Consider the following 22,532-nt stretch of genomic DNA (forward strand, 5'->3'; position numbering starts at 1 on the left):
CTGTTGTCAACCCAATTCTGGAACCTGATCCTCACTAACCTCTCCAATATTTTACACAACACCTTACATACAGATTGGCCTGTAAAATTTAAAGCTTGAGTTCTGTCACCACCTTATGGAGAAGTAGAGTCTTGCATTCCTTCCACTCCTTTAGAACTTGACCCAATATAAGACTCGTATTAAACAAGTGTGCCAAGGCAGATGTCAACTGTCTGGTGCATTTCTCTAAAACACAGAGTGGTATATCATTAAGTTCCACAGCCTTATTAACATCAAGTGCACTCATTTTTCTATATACCTCTTTTTACTCACAGCCAGTCTCTTTTTCACTCCTTCACTGCTCTCAAACTTCATGTGATGTCACATTCACAAGGATGAAATAGCTTTGCAGCGGTTATCCATTTTCCGCATTCATTGTCATCCCTCCATAATCATTCTGTTTTCTTCTGGTGACATATCAAAAGAACTCCCAAGGTTTTTTTTTTTTTTTGGCTTTATTACCTAACAGCTGTCCTTACCAATCAAGTCGTTCTCCTTACCTGCGCTTTGTATTCCTCATGGAACTTATTAGTACCACTCATGTGATAATAATACTAGATAGTTCCTGAATTGTTCCCAAACAGCATTGATCTCCTTTCCACCCAACTCCTAATTCAATGCAACAGCTGCAAGCTGTCTCCTGAGCTTTTCATAATCACCAGCCTTGTGTTCAGTATATGTCATTTCCTCAAAGAAGTCCTTACATGGCTGGCAACCACCCAGGTAATCATCTCATATCATTCTTACCAATAAAAGTGAGATTTGACACCTCATTTATAATAAGATACTCTAATGAGATTATCAAATCCAAGACCCCCAATCCTTTGGCATCCTCTGTTACCTACTGCCCATGGTAGTTATCCTTCAATACTGAGAAATCCATTTTCTTTACCTTCTGGATGCTATGCTATGTCATTATTCTAATCTATATTTTCATATTTAAAATCACCCATAATGATCATCCTTTTCCAGTTTTCTTGGCTAATTTTCTCATAAATTTCATTGTCACTAGAATGAAATACTTTGTGAGATATTGCTACTGACCTGGTAATGTGAGGTGACATCTGACTAAGAATTTCCTTCTATTCACTCTATATCACACCATACTGCCTCAGAACCACTGCCACTATTTTCCCCTTGGATCTCTATCTTGTATGGACATAACTATTTTTCTATCATCAACACACTCCACTTCCTTTTTTACTTTTTTTTTATTTTCACAAAAAATGCCATACCTTTCCATCTCCATTCCTGTCATGAGGTTATCCCTCATCCAACTATGTCTCACTTATTCCAACAATTTTGGGGTGAATGAACTCAATGCAGTTTCATTTCCCTTATTTCTACTTTTAGCATTTGTATACAAACATAACAGTTCAATTTTGGATCTATAGCAAGTTTCACTGATGCTACTTATTAGATGTGACTTTTCCGTGCCTTTGTCAAGCCATTCCTCTCTCTTTCATTACCATACAGGTACCCCTCTTCACACTGAACTGTTCCCGAGCCATCCCATTCCTTTTTTGTTTACTATTCACCTTCTCTTGGGGCATCAGTCTTTCTCATGCTATGTCCCTCTCTTCAACCTAACTTCCTCCTGTTTCCCTGTCTTTCTTGCACATTTATTTTTTAATCTCTACACTCATGCCACCCACTTTGCCATTTATAAGCACCACCTCAGTCCCTATTTCCTTATTCTTCTGCTCATTCACATTGCTTCTTATTCCATCTCTGCACTTATTACTCTCTCTCTCTTTCAGTAGCAGCTTCTCCAGGCGACTCACACCAAAGTGTAGTCCTGCAAACTCATCTCACACATTCAGTACTGCACTCGTTTCACTTCTACACTCCTCCATTCATAATTCTTACTCAGCCTCATCTCATTACTGTCATACCTGGACAATATACTGACTACCTTTCCTATCAGACTATTAACTTTTATTTTTTTGTAACAGCCTCCTGATATCCATTCTTACATTCCTGTTTCCAATCAAGTTATTTTTTTAATACTATCACTGCCAACTCTTTTGCTCACTTACTCCTAATATTCAGTGCCTCAATCACTCTACTCATTCTACCTTCTGGAAAACAAAACTTGTGCATCGTATCATTCGCCACATCTCTAATAATTGAATCAGCATACAACGCCACTTGTGAGTATTTTGTTGCCTCTTTCAGTTGGACATAATTTATTTTAGGTCTTCTTCACTCTTCCACACATATCTACAATTCTCTTCATTTCACTCTGCATTCACTTCATCTCTTGACTTATTTTCATTAACTTGGCTTTCGAATCCTGCATCATTTTTTCGCTATCATTCTCTTTATTACTATTTTACTTTCCGTCACACATGCTTTTTCACTGTCTGCCTCGCATGTCATCCTACCATTACTTGCACTCTGTTTTTCATTGTCATTCTCACACTCTTTCTTATGGTCAGCCACACTCTTTCTTATGGTCAGTCACACTCTTTTCTTTGCCATCAATTTCACATGCTTTCTTAACACTCACACATTCTTCCTGGACATCCAATTCAAGCAAGTTTCCTGCTCTGATTCAAACTAGCCTTGTGGTCCATCAGATCAGCATATCGCAATCACTCATGGCACAGTGCCATTCTTGAAAATTCCACAACATTACTTTATTTATGTTTTTCACTGACCTATGCAGTGATCTCCCCTTCACTGCCATTTTGTTCCAGAGCACTAGGTGAGAAACAAAGAATTTAAAATAATTCTATCTAAAATATTTAACCAAACACTGTGTTCCAATCACAAAAATCACAAATCAACACTCAATTTAAAAATTACACAATATCGTCACATAATAAATGTAAAATTAACTTATCTTGCTGCAGATCTTCTTTCTATACTGACTACGTGGTTAATCATCACTACTAAATTACTTATATGTAAAGACTGTTTACTTATTCACCTTAGTACTACCCCATAATGCAAAGTGCACTTTCTTTTAGACTTATATATTGCTGTGCATTATGGGCAGGATCATTACCTAAATTGATTTCGACATTTACTGTGGTCTCATCAGTAGGAGATATACTTGGGATGTATACTCAAGTAAAATCAGTGCAGAAATCATACATTTTCTATATGCAGGTAGACTAGTTGTGATAATACTTCACACCGGGGCTTCAGAAATCTGCTTGCAAAAGACTAGTTATCAGAGACAACGAATGAATTTTTAGTCGGGTTCTAAATAGATTCAAAAGATTTTTTCTCACCAAATTTACACTTTTTTTTTTTTTCATTTCAAAAATCATTCAGTTGTTTGTACCCAGGCAGTTGCTCCTGAACAAACAACTTGATAATGAATGAACTTTTATTTCATTTTCAGCTAGGAGATCATCTCATGTAATTATGAAGGAATTAATGTATTAAATTAATTTAGCCAGTGCCAAAATGATGTCATTTATTGCTGATGTTATTAAACAAAAATTAGTTAAGCAAATTAAAGACTCCAATATGGTGAGTCTTCTTCTTCTTATTATTATTATTATTACGGGTATCTCCATGAAGTCAGTAGACCCATCGCGGGAGACCCAAACTAGCAAAACAACATCTGTCATATCTCTTCTTGAATTCATTTACAGATGAATAGCTCACAACTAAGTCAGGCAATGAATTCCACTCATTCGCCACCCTCCAGGCAAAAAACCTTGTTCTCACACCCTTGTTAACCACACTCTTCTTTAATTTCCACGGATGACCTCTTGTTCTTCCATCACTATCACACAGCTGAACCATTTCCCCTGCATCAATCCTATAAAAACCTTTCAGTAATTTAAATGTTTCTATCATATCCCCTCTTCTCTGTCTATCAACCAACCTCTGCAATCCAGAAGCTCTCAAACTATCAATGTAGGGAGCATTTTTTACATCACTCACCAATTTAGTCACTCTTCTCTGAACCCTCTCCACAGCCTCCTCATCTCCAAGGAATCCAGATGTGACCAGACCTGAGCACAGTAATCCAAATGTGGAAGTATCAACACTTTATAAAGGGGAATAATAACCTCTTTATCTCTGGATGTCAGTGTCTTCCTCAACAACCAAGTAATCCTATGTGCAATCTTGGACACCTTGGCAATGTGTCCCCTGAACTTCATCTCCCTATCTACCAACACCTCCTAAGTCCCTAGCCTCATCAATCTCTTGGAGTACTGTTCCATCAATGTAGTACACAGCTGGTAATCTTTTAATCCCAAAATGCATGACTTTACACTTTTCCACATTGAACTGACATTCATTACCTTTTGCCCATTCTACCAGCTTATTTAAATCATCCTGCAAATTTGCAACATCAGCTTGATTTTTTATTGTGCTACCAAACTTTGCATCATCAGTAAACAACTAAATATCTCCCTTTAAGCCGTTTCCTATATCATTTATATTTATATACAAATTAAACAACAATGGTCCAAGCACAGAACCTGATGCACACCACTGGTCACCTGCCTCATCTTGGACTCGGCTCCTCCATACGCCACCTTCTGGTATCTCTCCCTGAGCCATTCTCCTATCCATATCACCAATTTAGTATCCATTTCCACCTGCTCCAATTTGCATACAGTAGACCCATCGCGGGAGACCCAAACTAGCAAAACAACATCTGTCATATCTCTTCTTGAATTCATTTACAGATGAATAGCTCACAACTAAGTCAGGCAATGTATTCCACTCATTCACCACCCTCCAGGCAAAAAACCTTGTTCTCACACCCTTGTTAACCACACTCTTCTTTAATTTCCACGGATGACCTCTTGTTCTTCCATCACTATCACACAGCTGAAACATTTCCCCTGCATCAATCCTATAAAAACCTTTCAGTAATTTAAATGTTTCTATCATATCCCCTCTTCTCCGCCTATCAACCAACCTCTGCAATCCAGAAGCTCTCAAACTATCAATGTAGGGAGAATTTTTTACATCACTCACCAATTTAGTCACTCTTCTCTGAACCCTCTCCACAGCCTCCTCATCTCCAAGGAATCCAGATGTGACCAGACCTGAGCACAGTAATCCGAATGTGGAAGTATCAACGCTTTATAAAGGGGAATAATAACCTCTTTATCTCTGGATGTCAGTGTGTTCCTCAACAACCAAGTAATCTTATGTGCAATCTTGGACACCTTGGCAATGTGTCCCCTGAACTTCATCTCTCCCTATCTACCAACACCTCCTAAGTCCCTAGCCTCATCAATCTCTTGGAGTACTGTTCCATCAATGTAGTACACAGCTGGTAATCTTTTAATCCCAAAATGCATGACTTTACACTTTTCCACATTGAACTGACATCCATTACCTTTTGCCCATTCTACCAGCTTATTTAAATTATCCTGCAAACTTGCAACATCAGCTTGATTTTTTATTGTGCTACCCAACTTTGCATCATCAGCAAACAACTGAATATCTCCCTTTAAGCCATTTCCTATATCATTTATATTTATATACAAATTAAACAACAATGGTCCAAGCACAGAGCCTGATGCACACCACTGGTCACCTGCCTCATCTTGGACTCGGCTCCTCCATACGCCACCTTCTGGTATCTCTCCTTGAGCCATTCTCCTATCCATATCACCAATTTAGTATCCATTTCCATCTGCTCCAATTTGCATACAGTGTTCCATGGGGTATCCTGTCAAAAGCCTTAGCAAAATCTAGAAGTACCACTATGTAGCCAGTTCCTTTGTCCAACTCAGATGTCATTCTATTATGAAAAGTTAATAGATTGCTAAGGCAGGATCTACCTTTAACAAAACCATGTTGGTCTCTATAGAGTATCATATCCAGATCCACCCATTCTTGAATTTTGTCTTTAACCAACTTTTCCAATACTTTTACCACCACTCCTGAGATGGTGATTGGTCTGTAATTAACTACTGCAGTTTTAAAGCCACCCTTATGCAAAGAAACCACTTTGCCTAACTTCCACTCCCTATGGACCATACCAGAGTTCAAACTTAAGTTAAATATCCAAGTAAGAGGGGTTTACAATTCCTTTGCACATTCATGCAACACCTGAGCTGATATTCCATCTAAACCTACAGTAGTGTTCGCATTTAAAATTTGCAATATATTAAATACCTCTGATTTCTTAGCTTCAATTCTCACATTAGTTATTGCTACAGGTACAGAGATACTCTCACTTGGATGATAGACTTTTGAAAAGTGATCACTCAGTAACTCGACTATTACATCTGATTTTGTCACCTCAATATCATCAGCACCTGCTAAAGTTATCTTTCCGAAGTCATTCTTCCTTTTACTTGCCATAGCGGAAGAACTCATTGGGATTACCCTTGATCTCATTGTTTTACTTGCCATAGCGGAAGAACTCATTGGGATTACCCTTGATCTCATTGTCTAAGGTCTTCTCATAATCTGATTTAGCTTTTCTTACTATGCTGGTAAACTGCCTAGCTTGAGCCTTGTACTGCTCAATGGTGTACTGATCGCATTTCTCCTTGTACATTCTCTATAACATTTTTTTTTTTTTTTTTTTGCAGATCAAGCTTGATACTACTGCTCATCCATCTAACGCCTGCCTTGTTTGTCTTCCTGACCATGGGGACACAATCTGATATTGCTTTCCTCAGATACCCACTGATTTAATCCCTTGCACTGCTAACATCTTTCCCCAGCAATATGTTCTGCCATGGAACAAAGATTGTGGGCTCTCTTGGTAAGAGTTTTAATAATGCCATATTGTTCAGAAGGGTGGTGGTGGGAGAGTTTGTGAATGTATCTGCGTGGATTTTCTATATACAGTGAAGGAAAGTGTACCGTTAGAAAGGCATGTAACTAAGGTGTCTAGGAAGAGTAAAACAGTTGTTCTTTTTCCTTTCCATCGTAAACTGGATTCTTGGATGTAGGATGTTGAAGTGACTGAGGAAGGAGTCTAATGTGTCTGGGCCATGAGGTCAAATAGAGAACACATCATCAACATATCTTAGCCAGATAGAAGGTTTGAGAGGGGATTTCCCCATTCTCCGGTCTTCTCGTCAGAAAGAGTTTAGAAATGCCATTGCCATAACCTACATCTGTGGCACATCTGAAAAAATAGCCAAGATTTTAAACAAGTACAACCTACACAGACACAGCATTTAAGCCCCACTGCAAACTTGCTACCCTTATCTGTTCTACAAAAGATGAGCTCCCTCCTCTCTCAGTGCCTGGAGTTTACAAGTACCCTGTTCCTGTACTTACGTACAGTCCAAAGTACTGGCGTACTTTGGACAGACAGGAAGATCAGCAACCATCCGCTTAGAGGAACACAAGTCATACATCTGCAACCATGACTATGGTCAGTCAGGCCTTGCTGACCATGTCTTGGATACAATCCATAGGATCTCATGGAGAAAAATCACCATGCTCCACCACAGCAAATTCAAAAAAGAGAGACTATTTTTAGAATCAGCAGCAGCTCTCAGAAATCAACCAAATCTTAATAAATACGGTTGCATTAAACTTCCTAAGATTTGGGAAACACTTGTCACTAGAGGTCCCACTCTACATTCCAGGCCACCTACAACCGCCCTTAGAGGGTGCTCCACCTAGTTAGGACTTTAGTGTCACCGACGTGGTTGGGCTTAGTATTGTTTGTTATTTGTGTTTGTTACATTATTTTTTTTGTAATCCTTGAAGATGTCTCAGTGACTGAGATGAAATACAGGAAGTATTAAATTCTGTTTTAATCCTTTCTCAGTGTTGTAAAAAATCCATTAAGCCTCCAACATGATGTCCTCACAGCACTTAAGCCTCTACACATGGATAAATGAGTAGGCATTGGAGCAGGTAACATGCTAGACAAAAACAATGGGCTAGTGGTGGAATTAAAGATAGTCATGCCAGATCCTATATTAACACATTGCATTGCACATAATTTGAATCTGCTATTTTAAATTCTATTAAAGATGCCCTTTGTTTTTTAAATTGAAACTACAGTAAAAACTTATGTACCTTTTACCAGAATTCACAAAAAAAAAAAAAAAAAGACTGAAATATTTGACAAATGTAGCAGCTATGTTACAAACAAAAATCCTGAAGTTCAAGTATCTACATCCAGTAAAGTGGGTAACTAATAGAGTGGGACACTGACTGCACTTGTTAACAACTAGTCAGCAGTGGCAATGCATTTGGAAGAAATAAGCAATATTAAAGGGGATAATGCTGCAACATCAAAAGGCTGGTTAAAGAAAACGATAATGAATGCGGAAAGCTATTTTGGATGTTGAACGAAAAAATCTAATAGATGAAGGAATAATGTATTTTCTCAAATTTACCTGCCCTGAAGATTTGGAAGATTTTGGATAAATATTTCAGCAAATATTTTGATATAATGAAGAAAAACTTTCAGTCAGTTGGTGAACAAGTGGTAATGAGTTTATAATTGTGAGAAAGCATTCAAACATACAAGACCTTCTTGAAAGAATAACGAGTAATAAGAACAGGGTTCCATTTTTCTCAAACCTGCTTGAAGTTGTGACTGTTAAACCAGCAAGTATGTCTTCATGTGAATAAGATTTTAATCAAATGAATCATTATGATTAATTTTTGAGTGATTTTTTTTTTTTTTTTTTTTTTTTTTTTTTTTTTTTTTTTGCTTGGAGGATGGTGAATGGGTGGAGTGGGATGCAAGAGGTAGTTGTGAGTGCTTCATTAGTGAATTTTAAGGATGAGTTTAAGCAGAGGTATGTTAGGTTGTTGGAAGTTTTTCTGGTTGGTTATACTATAAATTAAAGATACCAAGAAATTATATACAGTACTTGGTTTAATCCTTTATCCAAGTGTAAACAAACAAGTTTGCGCCTGAACTATTTTCAGGACTGGGGCAACTCGTGTAAAGTAGCTAATGACTTCACATCACTTGCCTGATGGTGAAAATATGAGTAGTGACCAGTGGTGAGCTATAAGGGGCTCACTTGAGCCCTTTGTTAAATTTTTTTTCAAATTTGCAAGCCCCTTGTTCTTCTTGTTTAATAATCTTGTAGAACTAGAAAATACCACCGTGGAATGTATACATGCTACTACTTTAAATTCATATGGATTTTCTGATAACTATATAAAAATCATTTCATTGCATTCTGTTCTGATGGAGCTAGTGTAATGTTAGGAAACAAATCAGGTGTTGCATTCAAACTTCTACAAAAATTTCCCGACGTTGTGATTTGGCATTGTGCTCATTGTTTACACTTAGCATTAGACGATTCGATAAAAAAAAAAACATTAAAGAAATAAATCATTTTGAAATATTTATGGATAAATTATATGCTTTTTATCATCAATCACCAAAAAAATAAACGAGAATTAAATATGATTGCAAAAGACCTTGGTATCGAAATTTTAAAGATCGGCTGTGTGTTTGGACCACGATGGACAGCTTGCAGTTTATGAATGGCTCTTGCTTTGTGGAGAAATTACCCAGCTTTATTGCAAACATTTTGCATTGAACGATAAATAAGGGCTTTTTAAACCGACTTCTTAATTTGGAATTTTTAAAAGATCTAGCATTAATGATTGATATCCTACAGGAATTATCATATCTGTCAGAAGCTCTACAAAGTCGCAATATAAGTATTATAAGGACTAAGTTAGGCTTTTTTTTTTTTTTTTTTTGCTCGACGATGCAAGCCCTTTGTTAAAATTTCCATAGCTTACCACTGGTAATGACCCTTCCCATAATGCATAGCATTATACATGTCCGCAAGGAAATGTGCTTTGATTATTATGGGATACTAAGGCAAGTGATGTGAAGTCATTTGCTTCTTTATATGAATTGCTCCAGTCCTGAAAATAGTTCAGGTGCAAACTTGTTTGCTTACTTGGATAAAGGATTAAACCAAGTATATAATTTTTTGGTATCTTAATTTAAGGTATGATTTTAACATAATATGTAAATTATGTAAATAATAGATAACTCGATCAAGTTATCCACATGCTGACCTGGTTGGCCAAGTGGGTAACGTACCCACTCTTCATCCAACAGGTAGCATGTTCAAATCCCACCACACAGATATTTGTGATTTTCTTTGGTTGGACATTAATTTTGTTGCCTGAAGTGACTTGAAAAAAAATCCATGTTTGGCTAGAATAGGATTTCTGGATTATGAAAAAAATAAATTTAAGGAAATGGAAAAAATAAAAAAAATATTATAACCACCCAAATCGTAACCCATGTCTGAGCCATAACGGCATGTGAAGCAGTAGTGGAATATGTGGGGAGATGCCTGATGGTGAAAATTCATTAAGAAACCTAAATGCTGTCGCTAATGGAGCTCTAGTGAAGCAGCAACAGGTGCAGCCTTTATAGCTAAAAAGAACTAAAGCAATCAGTGCCAGATTGATATAAATGGTAAATGACCTGGACTGGAAAGCAAACAGAGAATGAAATATTGAACATATTTCATTCTCTGATAATAACATCCGTTAATAATTATCCAGACCTCCATGGAGTCAAAAGACATATCGTGGGAGGTCGTTTTTAGGAAACAAAGTTTATCATACCACTCCTTGAACTCATTGACTCTTCTTGCTCTAACCACTCTCTCAGGTAACGCATTGCACAGTTCAATCACCCCCTCCACGCAAAGAAACCACTTAGATGTTTTGGGTTTGAATAAGACAAAATGAAAAAACGAGGAAAGAATATTATTACACTTTTTTTATATATATTTTGTCAAGTAGCTTTATTTTATAGTCCTACATGTTTTGCCAATTTTTCTATTGGCATCTTCAGGGAATACAAACTAGTAAGCTAAAATGAAGGTTACAGACTAGGTTATAACTGATGGTTCTAATTCATACAAAAATCGGTATTGTGCGTGACAATGCGCGTCTCGTTAACGTGATTTATTAGTTATGGCTCATGACGTAATTGTTATGAAAGTTCATTTCTTTGATGTTTAATGATCTGATGAAAGTTTTCCAAATTTCTGGTAAAATTAGACCTTGATTCTTGTTTAGGTTTTCAGTTTTACGGGCGACTGTAGCTGCTTCTTTAAAGGTTCTTGAATGGTAGTTATCTTCTATGTATGGCATAAGGCTCTTATCCCACTCAATGTGATGGTTAGTAGAGGCAAAGTGGCATGAAAGGCCTGAAATGTCTTGTCTGTTATTTCTGACATATCCTATGTGTTCTTTCTTTCTCGTTTCAAAGCTTCTAGATGTCTGACCTACGTAACTAATACCACATGAGCAAGGTATATTATATACTCCAGAGTACTTGTAGAATGGGTGAGGATCTTTCGGTGATCTTAAAAATTTCTGAATAGTGTTGATTGGCTTGAATACCACTCTGATCTTATGTGGTTTTAGAAGGTTAGCTAACTTTTTGGAAAGCTTGCTGACAAAAGGAATCGTAATTGTACTGATGTATTGGACATCATCACGTTGTCTATGTGGTATATCATTAAAGAGAATCTTGTTATAGAGTCTTTTTGGGTAACCATTTAAAGAAAGTTCTCTGGATATTGTAGTTAATTCCGTTAGTAGGTCATCCTTGTCTGTCGTATACTGTATAAGCTCTTTTCTTGAGACTATGGATAATGCTAAGTTTCTGAGCTATGTGATGAGCTGAGTTGAAATGAGGTAACATCCAGTATTTGTAGGTTTTCTGTACACAGATAGGTTGATACTCTTATTGGTTTGTTTCTTTATTAAAATGTCAAGGAATGGCAGTTTTTCATCTTTTTCCATTTCTAATGTGAATTTGTGGAAATTCACATTAGAAATAGTATTGTGGAAACTATTGATTTGGTTGAGGTAATTCATTAGTTCTTCTTTCGTATGATCCCAAATGATAAAGATATCATCTACATATCTGTACCAAATTTTCGGTTTTGGAATGATTTGGGATAAGATTTTTTTCTCTAAATCTTCCATGAATAAGTCAGCACAAGGAGGTGAGAGGGGGGCTACCCATGGCTAATCCAGTGAGTTGTTTGTAGATTGTTTTTTGCCAAATAAAATAGTTAGAAGTTAAACAGTGTTCGAACAAAGTAGTGATGTTTCTTGGGAACAAGTTGTCTAAGATGTTGATGACTTCAACCACTGGAATGTTAGTAAACAAAGAAGTAATGTCCAGGCTTGCTAGTATATCCTCTTCAAAGATAGGGATGTTTTTTATTTTATCTATAAAATGTTTTGAGTTTTTAATATAAGTATCCGAGACGTGAATATGTTGTTGTAAAATCTTCGCAAGATACTTGGACAGTTGGTAAGTGGGAGAATAGATTCCATCAACTATCGGACGTAATGGTATACCATCTTTATGAATTTTTGGAAGGCCATACAATCTAGGAGTTAGTGGGTGCATTGATTTTAGCTTTTTTATTACTTCTATAGGCCAGTTATTCATTCCGCGTAATAATTCATTGGTGTCATTATGGTTTTTTGTGGTAGGATCTCTACTGAGAACTTCATATACAGACCTGTCTGATAATAGATTTTTAATTTTTTCTTCATAATCTTTAGTATTTAATATAACTGTATTATTACCTTTGTCGGCTTTGAGTATGATGATGTCTTTATTATTCCTTAATTTGAGAAGCGTTCTTCTTTCCATTTGGTTAGAGTTACGAGATCTTAACGGAGCTGAAAGGATTATGCTTCTTTTTAATCGTAAGTCATTAGCTATTGGAGAAGTGAGAAGTGAGAAGGCTTTTTCTAAGTTGCAGATGAACTCTATTTTAGGAATGACAGTGGGTTTTAAAGCAAAATTGAATCCTTTTTTGAGGATAGAGATCTCAGGTTTACTTAAAACGTGTTTAGATAGGTTAATTATCACTTGGTTATCTGGTAGAGACAGTTTGTAGTTGCTATGATTATCATACAGCATGTTGAATTTATCAATTTGTATCTTTTTGCTGTGATTAAATGTTTTGGTAAAACTGTTGCTAATCATATTGTCTAATAGATGCCATGTCTCTGCGTCAAGATTATTAGAGATATCTGTGAATAAGTTATAGCACTGTGAGTCTATTTTGCTAAGCATGAATCTCGTATGGCTAATCCTTTCTCTAAGAAGTGCATACGAAGTACGTTGGTAAATCATGTTTGCTTGTCTAGTTTTATAATATTGTTTCAAACAAAGAAATTTTGGGATCACGCTATTGTCTCTACATCTTTTTAAAAAAGTCAGATAGTTTAAATACCTAGCTTTTTTGCATTTTAAACCTTGAGATTGCTTACCTTTTGTTTGGTGATCTCGTTGATCCTGTACATTGTGTTGAATTTTTTCTTGACTAATGCATAAGATTATTATTACACTTTTTTTATATATATTTTGTCAAGTAGCTTTATTTTATAGTCCTACATGTTTCGCCAATTTTTCTATTGGCATCTTCAGGGAATACAAACTAGTAAGCTAAAATGAAGGTTACAGACTAGGTTATAACTGATGGTTCTAATTCATACAAAAATTGGTATTGTGCGTGACAATGCGCGTCTCGTTAACGTGATTTATTAGTTATGGCTCATGACGTAATTGTTATGAAAGTTCATTTCTTTGATGTTTAATGATCTGATGAAAGTTTTCCAAATTTCTGGTAAAATTAGACCTTGATTGTTGTTTAGGTTTTCAGTTTTATGGGCGACTGTAGCTGCTTCTTTAAAGGTTCTTGAATGGTAGTTATCTTCTATGTATGGCATAAGGCTCTTATCCCACTCAATGTGATGGTTAGTAGAGGCAAAGTGGCATGAAAGGCCTGAAATGTCTTGTCTGTTATTTCTGACATATCCTATGCGTTCTTTCTTTCTCGTTTCAAAGCTTCTAGATGTCTGACCTACGTAAGTAATACCACTTGAGCAAGGTATATTATATACTCCAGAGTACTTGTAGAATGGGTGAGGATCTTTCGGTGATCTTAAAAATTTCCGAATAGAAATTATAGAAATACGTGAGTAATACACCTACTCACGTATTTCTATAGGATGTACAAAACTACCAGCCCTGCTCAACTCTTCAACATAGAGAAGTTTAGTTCATGAATGAATAATGATTGAATTATAATATGTATGTTGATGAATTTTAGAACATTAACGCTCACTTGTATGTCGATGTGCAAAAATGAGACTGGGATCGAATACGTGTAAGTATAAGTAAATAAGCAACCAAGCACGTGTTGCAATTTCTCTCCCACCGTGCCGGCCGCGCAGGAACCACCAACATCCATTTATTGGTAAATGTGTCATTTTGGCCTACTTGATTGGCCTCCGTAACTATTTTCATGACCTTGCTCCATTTTATAGGTCCTATTCATGTCACTGTTCCCATGATTCACTCTTAATTGCATTGTCATTGGATGGAGGTAATCCAAGTTAACCGAATTAAATATTATCCATACAATGATGTCTTATATTTTTCTATCGACCCTCTAACAATGTTATATCGACCCTTGGGGGTCGATATCGACCACTTTGGCGACCACTGATCTAGATCATAGACTTTTTACAGCCAACTTTAAGCTGTACATTTAAGTTAATAAATATATGAAGAGCCAAAGGCTTCATCTTATTCGGCTATGAAACAATATGGGATGTAATATCCCTTAATTTAAATAATTGTACATTTAAGTTTAAAAACCCAAAAGAATTAGAAAGCACCTGGATTGGATGATGAGATAGCAGAGGCTATTAAACATGATGGAAAAGAACTTTGGACACAACTATTAAATATCTGTAGTACAGCTTTAGTTAAATCAAAACATTCCATAAAAATGGACAGAAGGCCTAATAATACTAATACCTAAAAAAGGCAGTCTAAACAACCCTGAACATTACAGAGTAATCACACTATCCTACTACACTGAAAATCTATAACAGGTTGCATCTAAACTGAATTGTTCCTATGTAACATCTATTCAAAAATCAAGCAGGCTTCTTGAAAGCAGGCTCTGAGTGGATAAAGAAACTGCGGAAAGAGTGACAAAGATTATATCAGAATTATGAAATGCAGATTATAAAGACAGTGCAGGTATAATAATAATAATAATAACAGGAGCACTGTTGAACACATTCACTACCTTAGAAGGTTGCTAGAAGGAACCAAGAGATTAAAAATAAAACCTTCCTTTAATCTTAAACTTCATAGATTTCTCAAAAGCCTTCAATTTAGTCAATGAATGCTCAAAATTCTCAGTTGTTATTATTGTTATTAATATCATGATATTATTAACATGATATTATTAACTGTATATATTCCTTAATGGAATATATACAGCACTCGGAAAGGATTAAAACTGATTTTAATGCTTCCAATATTTCGTCTCAGTCACTGAGACATCTTCAGGGATTGCAAAAAACTAATGTAACACACACTCAAATACAACACAATACTAAGTGAAACATGTGGGTGATGCTAAAGTCCTAATCTAGGTCTAGTGTGCACTCTATGGGTGTTTGTAAGTGGCCTAGGATGTAAGGTCGAACCTCCAACATTATCAGATCTTATATTTCTATCTTCTAAGGCACTTTTTACTGTATCCATCCACCTATGTCTTGGTCTTCCTCTAGGTCGTTTTCCTGCCAACCAGGCAGAGAACACTTGTTTTGCTAATCTTTCCTCGCCCATTCTGTTTTAGTGACCATATCACCTGAGATTAACTCTGCTGATGCATTCCTGGATTCTGACAAGATCAAGTTTTTCCTAATATCCTTGTTTTTAATATGATATTGCCATTGATGCATTTCTCAGGACTCCCATATTATCTGCTGTCTCTAGTCTTTGGTCAAGTGTTTTACTTCTGACCCAGCTCTCAGATCCATAAGTTAAAACTGGTTTGAACACGGTCTTGTATACAGCTAATTTAGTGTTCTGACTAATTTCTCTTTTATTCCATATGAATTTATTCAGTTGACTTCCTACCATATCATCTTTGTTGATTCTGTTGTCTATTTCCATATTTAATTTACCATCTTCACTAAAAATCGTGCCTAAGTAGCCGAAATGTTTTACTTGTTCTACAGGTTCTCCATTCACAATGCAGGTGACATTTTCAATGCTTCTGCCTATTTTCATTGTCTTTGTCTTGTTATTGCTGATCTTCATACCATATCTATTACAACAGTTATTCAATTTAGTTAAGGTATTTTGCAGACTTGTAGCAGATTTATTTAGAAGTATAACATCGTCTACATCAAGCGAAGAGCTGAGATTAACACCTCCAATTTTGATATCATGTTAAATACCACTTTCCTTCATAATGTGATCCATATAGATAATGAATAACAGAGGGGATAATGTACATCCTTGTCTGACACCAGATATAACATTAAACCAGCTTCCTGTACTTCCTTCAATTCTAACTGCTGACTTACAACTCAAGTAAAGACTAAGTATTGCTTGAAATAATGCCCCATTGACACCATATAACTGCAGTGCTTTGAATAGCTTCTCTCTTGGCACCTTGTCATATGCCTTTTCCAGATCTACAAAACTTAAATACAGATCTTTGTTATATTCCCATTATTTCTTAACTCTTTGTCGTAAAGTGAAGATCTGATCCAGACAGCCACTAACTGGCCTGAATCCAGCTTGTTCTTCCACAATTCTTCTCAACTGTTTCTCAAGTATACTTACATAAATCTTACCAGGAACACTCAAGTAGGAAAATACCTCTGTAATTTTTACATTCAGTTTTATTTCCCTTTTTATATAAGGGTACTATGAGAGCTCTACTCCAATCATCGGGAATTCGTCCCTATGTCCAGGCCTTTTGAACTATGCAGTGCAGCCACTGTAAGACTATTAACCTCCATACTTCGGCATTTCTGGTTGAATATGATAACTCCTGCTGCCTTTCCATATTTTAAGCCTTTGATGGCTTTTTCTACTCCAAGTATGGATATGTACAATATGTACAATAACTCACAATTCTAAAAGGCGCCACCCAAGTAGCTAATATAAGATAACTAAAAAAGGTCATTAAATTTCCTAACTTAATTAAAATAATAATAAAATAAATTAAAATAAAATAAATAAATTAATAAAAATAATTAAATAAAAAATATATGCATAATATATATACAAAATAAAGTTAGGAAAGATTAGCTGATTTAAAAAGTACTATCTCCCACAAAGGGGATAGACGTAGACCATTGGATCTGTTTAAGTTAGGAGAATGAAGTAAAGTTTCACATGTTTCTTTATAAAGCCGTTCCATGAGGAACCGACTTTTGTGAAGGACTCTTGTTCCAATGAACTCTATGTCTAGTGGTGATGGCATGCTCTGCAAGTCCAGACTGTTCAGGTTTATTTTAATTAATTTATTTTATTTTAATTTATTTTTTTATTATTTTTAATAAGTTAGGAAATTTAATAACCTTTTTTAGTTATCTTACATTAGCTGCTTAGGTGGTGCCTTTTGGAATTGCCAGTTATTGTTCCATCAGCTTTGAAATGAAGATGCCTGTGATACTCGGGCAAAAATTATACTAATAAATAATAATTTACATGAGTTAATTCCGTATTATAATTATTTAAATATGCCTACTCATGGTAATTCCTTATTGAAACACCTACTTTATAAATTCCAGGCACTGAGAGAGGAGGGAGCTGATCGTTGGTAGAACGGATAAGGGTAGCAAGTTTATGTTGGGGCTTAAATGCTGTGTGGAGGTTGTACTTTAAGGATCTGGCTATTTTTCCTGATATGCCATGGATGTAGGGTATGGTGATGGCATTTCTGAACCCCTTCTGAAGAGATGGCCAGGGAATGGGGGAGGAACGGAACTGGTTATTGTTTTAATTCTGTAATCACTGTAGCCATTGGAAAGGAAGGTGTTGTGTATGTGGTTGAGTTCAGTTGAAAGGGTGGTTCCACTAGAAGAAAGATTGTGCGCTGTCTTGGTTAAAGTTTTTATAATGCCATATTGTTGAGAAGGGTGGTGGGAGAGTTTATAAATGTATCTGCTTGTGTGAGTAGGTTTTCTATATAGAGTGAAGGAAAGGTTACCATTAGGAAGGTGTGTTACTAAGGTGTCTAGGAAGGGTAAATTATTGTTATTTTCTTTTTCCATCGTAAATTGTATTCTTGGATGTAGTCTGTTGAGATGACTGAGGAAGGAGTCTAATGTGTCTGGGCCATGAGACCAAATAAAGAACACATCATCTACATATCTTAGCCAGATAGAAGGTTTGAGAGGGGGGGGGACCCATAGCGGTTACCTTTATCTGTTTGTAAATTTGTTCTTCCAAGAAAATAACCAGAATTGATGGCAAAGGAAAAGAGATCTAAGATATCAGAAGGAAAAACATTTTTAAGAGTGTTATGGTGTCATTTAACGGAATATTGGTAAAAAGTGAGGCGATGTCAAAACTTACCAATGTGTCTGTATTATTTAAAGTTAGATTTTCTATTAGGGTTTTAAAATAGTTAGAGTTTTTTATATAGGATGTGGTATGTCCAGTGAGTGGGATAAGAGAGTTAGCCAGCTGCTTTGACAGTTTGTAGGCATGTAGGCATGGTGTATTAATGGCATCTACTATAGGTCTTAGAGGGGAATTAGGGAAAGGGAAATAGTAGATGCCACTAATGCAACATTAATTATCAGAGATCCCATCTTACATCTTAGGCCACTTACAAACGCCCATAGAGGGCGCACCACCTAGATAGGACTTTAGTCACCCACGTGTTTCACTTAGTATTGTGTTGTATTTGAGTGTGTGTGTTACAGTAGTTTTTTTGTAATCTCCGAAGATGTCTCAGTAACCGAGATGAAATATTGGAAACATTAAAATCAGTTTTAATCCTTTCCGAGTGCTGTATATATTCCATGATGTCCTCACAGCACTTACGCCTCAACATACGGATTATTATTAATACCTAGTCTAACCATAAATACTGTTACAACTTGAACGGCACATAAACCTTTATTCTATCAGTAAATCATTTACAGCTTTTAGCACATACAAACCACATGCATACAGCAGCACTCGGTGTTTGAAATACTCCCCCTTTGCCTTCATGCATGCCCGAAGTCTATGAGGCCACATATCAATGGCAGTGTGCACAACATCCAATGGAAATACTGACACTGCTCACTCCAAATCCACTTTCAGGCTGGCGATGCTGAGGTGTCATTTCTTGCAACTACTCTCTCTCTCAAGCTCTGAACACTATTTGAAATCCAACGGATTTAGGTTGGGACTTCCAGCTAGTCCAATGGTGATTTGTGATCAGACACATTCACCTTCAAGTAGTACCATCAAAAGACAAAACTTTTGATGGTACTACTTTTATGATACCTCTTAGCATCTTACTTCTCCTCAAAGAAATTATCTGCTGATATATCAAATACGTCACTTCCAGTGTTTTCTTTAATCTTCCAATAACACAAAATAAGTAAATTCCTTAAACAACTTAGAGTAAACTTTACTATCAAGTTTTCTTACTTCACATGATTCTAGTTGTACTAAACCTATACTTCAGAGGCTTATCCTGTCTTATGCTATAGAGAAATCAGCTCATATTCAGACAAGAAAAATTTTATTTCACAAAGAGACACACATATCTTATCCTAATCACAGACCTGTTGCCTTCAGCGCATCATTTCTCAAATAATGGAGAGAAATCCATTGACAGTCAACTGACACTACTTAGAAATTTCCCTTTTTTTGTTTTTGTTTTTATTATTATTATTATTATTACCACGGGCTACTCCAGGAGTCCTTAGACTCATCGAGGGAGGCCCTAAACTTCATGTTCACACAGCTGTTCAACATTCTCACAGTATCTATCATACCTTGCCTTGAACTCGCTCACTGTCATAGCACCCACAACAGACTCTGGCAGCTTATTCCACTCATTTACCACTCTAAAAGTAAAGAACCCAGCTCTAACACCCCTGCTAACCACGCTCTTGCCCAGCTTCCATGGGTGTCCCCTAGTTCTCCCACCACCAGTCCTGATCTCAAAAATATCATCTGAATTAATCCTATAGAATCCTTTTAGCAATTTGAATGTCTCAATCATATCTCCCCTTTTTCGCCTATCAACTAGTTTCTGCAACCCACAAATCTTCAACCTGTTCTCATATGGTTCATTCCATAGACCTGCTATCATCTTAGTCACTCGCCTCTGGATCCTCTCAGCCTCCACCCCATCAAGAAGGAACCGAGGTGACCAAATCTGGGCACAGTTTTTTAATGCAAATTTCATCCACAAAAAATTGTGAACCCTATCATGCATTTGGTTCCTCAACACTTCTAAATTATAAACCAAATAAATCTATTCTAGTCCTAGTCCAAAGTGCTGTATCATGCTTACCTTCAGAAATGTATACAGATAAGTCAAATTAATAATCCTTATTTAATATAATCCCATTTATTTCACATCTCTGTAACATAGTTGGATAATTCTTTAAAAAAAAAAGGGAGGGGCTCTCCATTACGAAAAACAGCTTTGCTTTCTTTGTATAATTTCAAATATAGGAGCAACATGCTTTTCAGAATTTAAATGCAATTAGGAATAGAATATTGTTCAGGAAAAGCCCTTCCTGAAAAATTCCTCACACTCAGTGTCACAATGGTCTTTCACAGGATTTAACTATATAGATGCTATATGACTTTCAACAAAATGTTTTCCAAAGTTCTGTAAAAGATTTTATGCAGATAGAATAGAATCTGTGGCTACTCATGTCTCAATGATAGCAGCATTTTTTAGTAGGGAAAATCAAGGTCATGGTATCATAAAGGGATTCTTATATTTTTCTATTTTTTTTTGAAAACTTATACATACAGATACTCTCATGAAAATACTATACAGGATTGACACATACAGTAGTAATATTTTTAGAATGTTAATATATAGGCAACAATAAATATAAGAGCACGGTATAAAACACATTATGCTACCTATTTAATTTTGGAAGTATGATGATAGTGATATGTATTATTCAATTTTAGGTGCAGAATGGTATTGCAGTTATTAGGTAAGTTAACAAACACTCAATTATTTAAAAAAATTAATTCTATAGATCTTTAGAATGTTATTGTTAATATTGTTATTTATTATTATTATTACTACTAAATTTTCATAATGCATGGCCTATGCACATAATATTACATAAAGAAAAATAAAATACCATAGCTAATAGAAAAATATTACTTATGCTTCACTGAGGCCAGCAGAATGGTATTATTAGGACACTAAGCAACATGTATTTAGGTTTAGGTGTTGGATAGAACTCATTATGAGTACTATGTCAATGGATTCAATACTGTGTGGAAAGCTTGGCTCTTCCATAATGAGTCTTTGGATTGGAGGTGTCTGTGCAATAATTATTATTATTATTCCTGGTGACTTAATTCTTTTAATATTTTATCTCATTCACAGAGACTTCTTCATGCTTATTCCTCTATATGCTACAAATGTCCATAATATCTTTTTAACTCATCATTCCATTCTATTGCTGGTTACGTGGTCCCCAATGTTCAGTTCTTGATGTCCATTCTCTTGTCCTCTTGGTTCATCTTTTGTTAGGTACATGCTCATCACATGCCATGCCTAGCTATTTATTGTCTTTTATTATTGTTGCAATATCCATTATTATTATTATTACTACAAAATCACTTAAGGAATTGACAATGTACATAAGAATATAAATTAAATTAGACTTTAATAAATATTTCCAATATTTCTGCCAATATTATCACGTTATTATTAAAATAAAAATAAAATATTATCAATATTATCACATTGCCATCTTCAAAAAGCAACTTCATTCTCTTCATTCTCAGTTAATGTGTTGTAGTGCCTACGTGCACATGCCTTTTTTGTAAGTTCCTTTTGAAGATGCAGTGGCGTAGCTTTTGCTGCCCGGGGCGGTCCCTGAGTTTGCCGCCTCTCTCAATACACACCAAAAATATTACAAAAAGTTAAAAAGACATAGGGAAAGAAATTAAAACACTATGTTTATGTTTATTTTAGTTGTAAGTACAGTTGTTGAAAACTAATTATTAATTAAGTAATAAAATTACTAAGTTAACATAAATAGAAGAATCATCGAAAAATAAAATTGTGTCTCATGTGAAAAGTGTCGCCTGGGGCAGATTCCCCCCCCCCCCCCAGCTATGCCACTGTGAAGATGGCAACGTGACGTTGCCGAAATATCGGAAATATTTATCAAAGTGTAATTTAATTTATATTCTTATGTACGTTGTCAATTCCTTAAGTGATTTAGTAATGCATATCCAATGTATAAGCTTGTCTACAAGAATTATTATTATTATTATTACTAACACCTCCAGGGAGTCCAAAGACTCATCGAGAGAAGGCATCTACTCCACAACTCTCAGTTGCTACCACTCCAACAACCGCAACTACCTTCATCACCTACACCAACGCCATCTACCGCCGACCACCACCAATATTTTCACTAACGTCCATGCCCACGCCGGGATTTGAACCTGCAGCCTTTTGGCTGGAAAGTGGATACGCTAACCACTCGGCCAACCAGGCCGGCTTTATTAT

At 35.9% G+C, this 22,532-nt stretch overlaps 1 protein-coding gene across 3 annotated transcripts in view; it reads left to right on the plus strand.

The window, feature by feature from the left end:
- The window catches only part of LOC150098116 (polyamine deacetylase HDAC10-like), a 420,755-nt gene that overhangs the window by 99,270 nt on the left and 298,953 nt on the right, over positions 1 to 22,532 (plus strand). For all 3 annotated transcript variants that reach the window (XM_090406206.1, XM_090406205.1, XM_090406204.1), the window contains one exon: positions 20,966 to 20,991. In XM_090406206.1, the coding sequence (XP_090262332.1) occupies positions 20,966 to 20,991 (26 nt within the window). The remainder of the gene's footprint in view (positions 1 to 20,965; positions 20,992 to 22,532) is intronic.

This window comes from Typopeltis vanoorti, chromosome 16, assembly GCF_054136105.1.
Source record: "Typopeltis vanoorti isolate ZY-2024b chromosome 16, IOZ_Tvanoo_1.0, whole genome shotgun sequence".
Taxonomy (NCBI): Eukaryota; Metazoa; Arthropoda; class Arachnida; order Uropygi; family Thelyphonidae; genus Typopeltis; species Typopeltis vanoorti.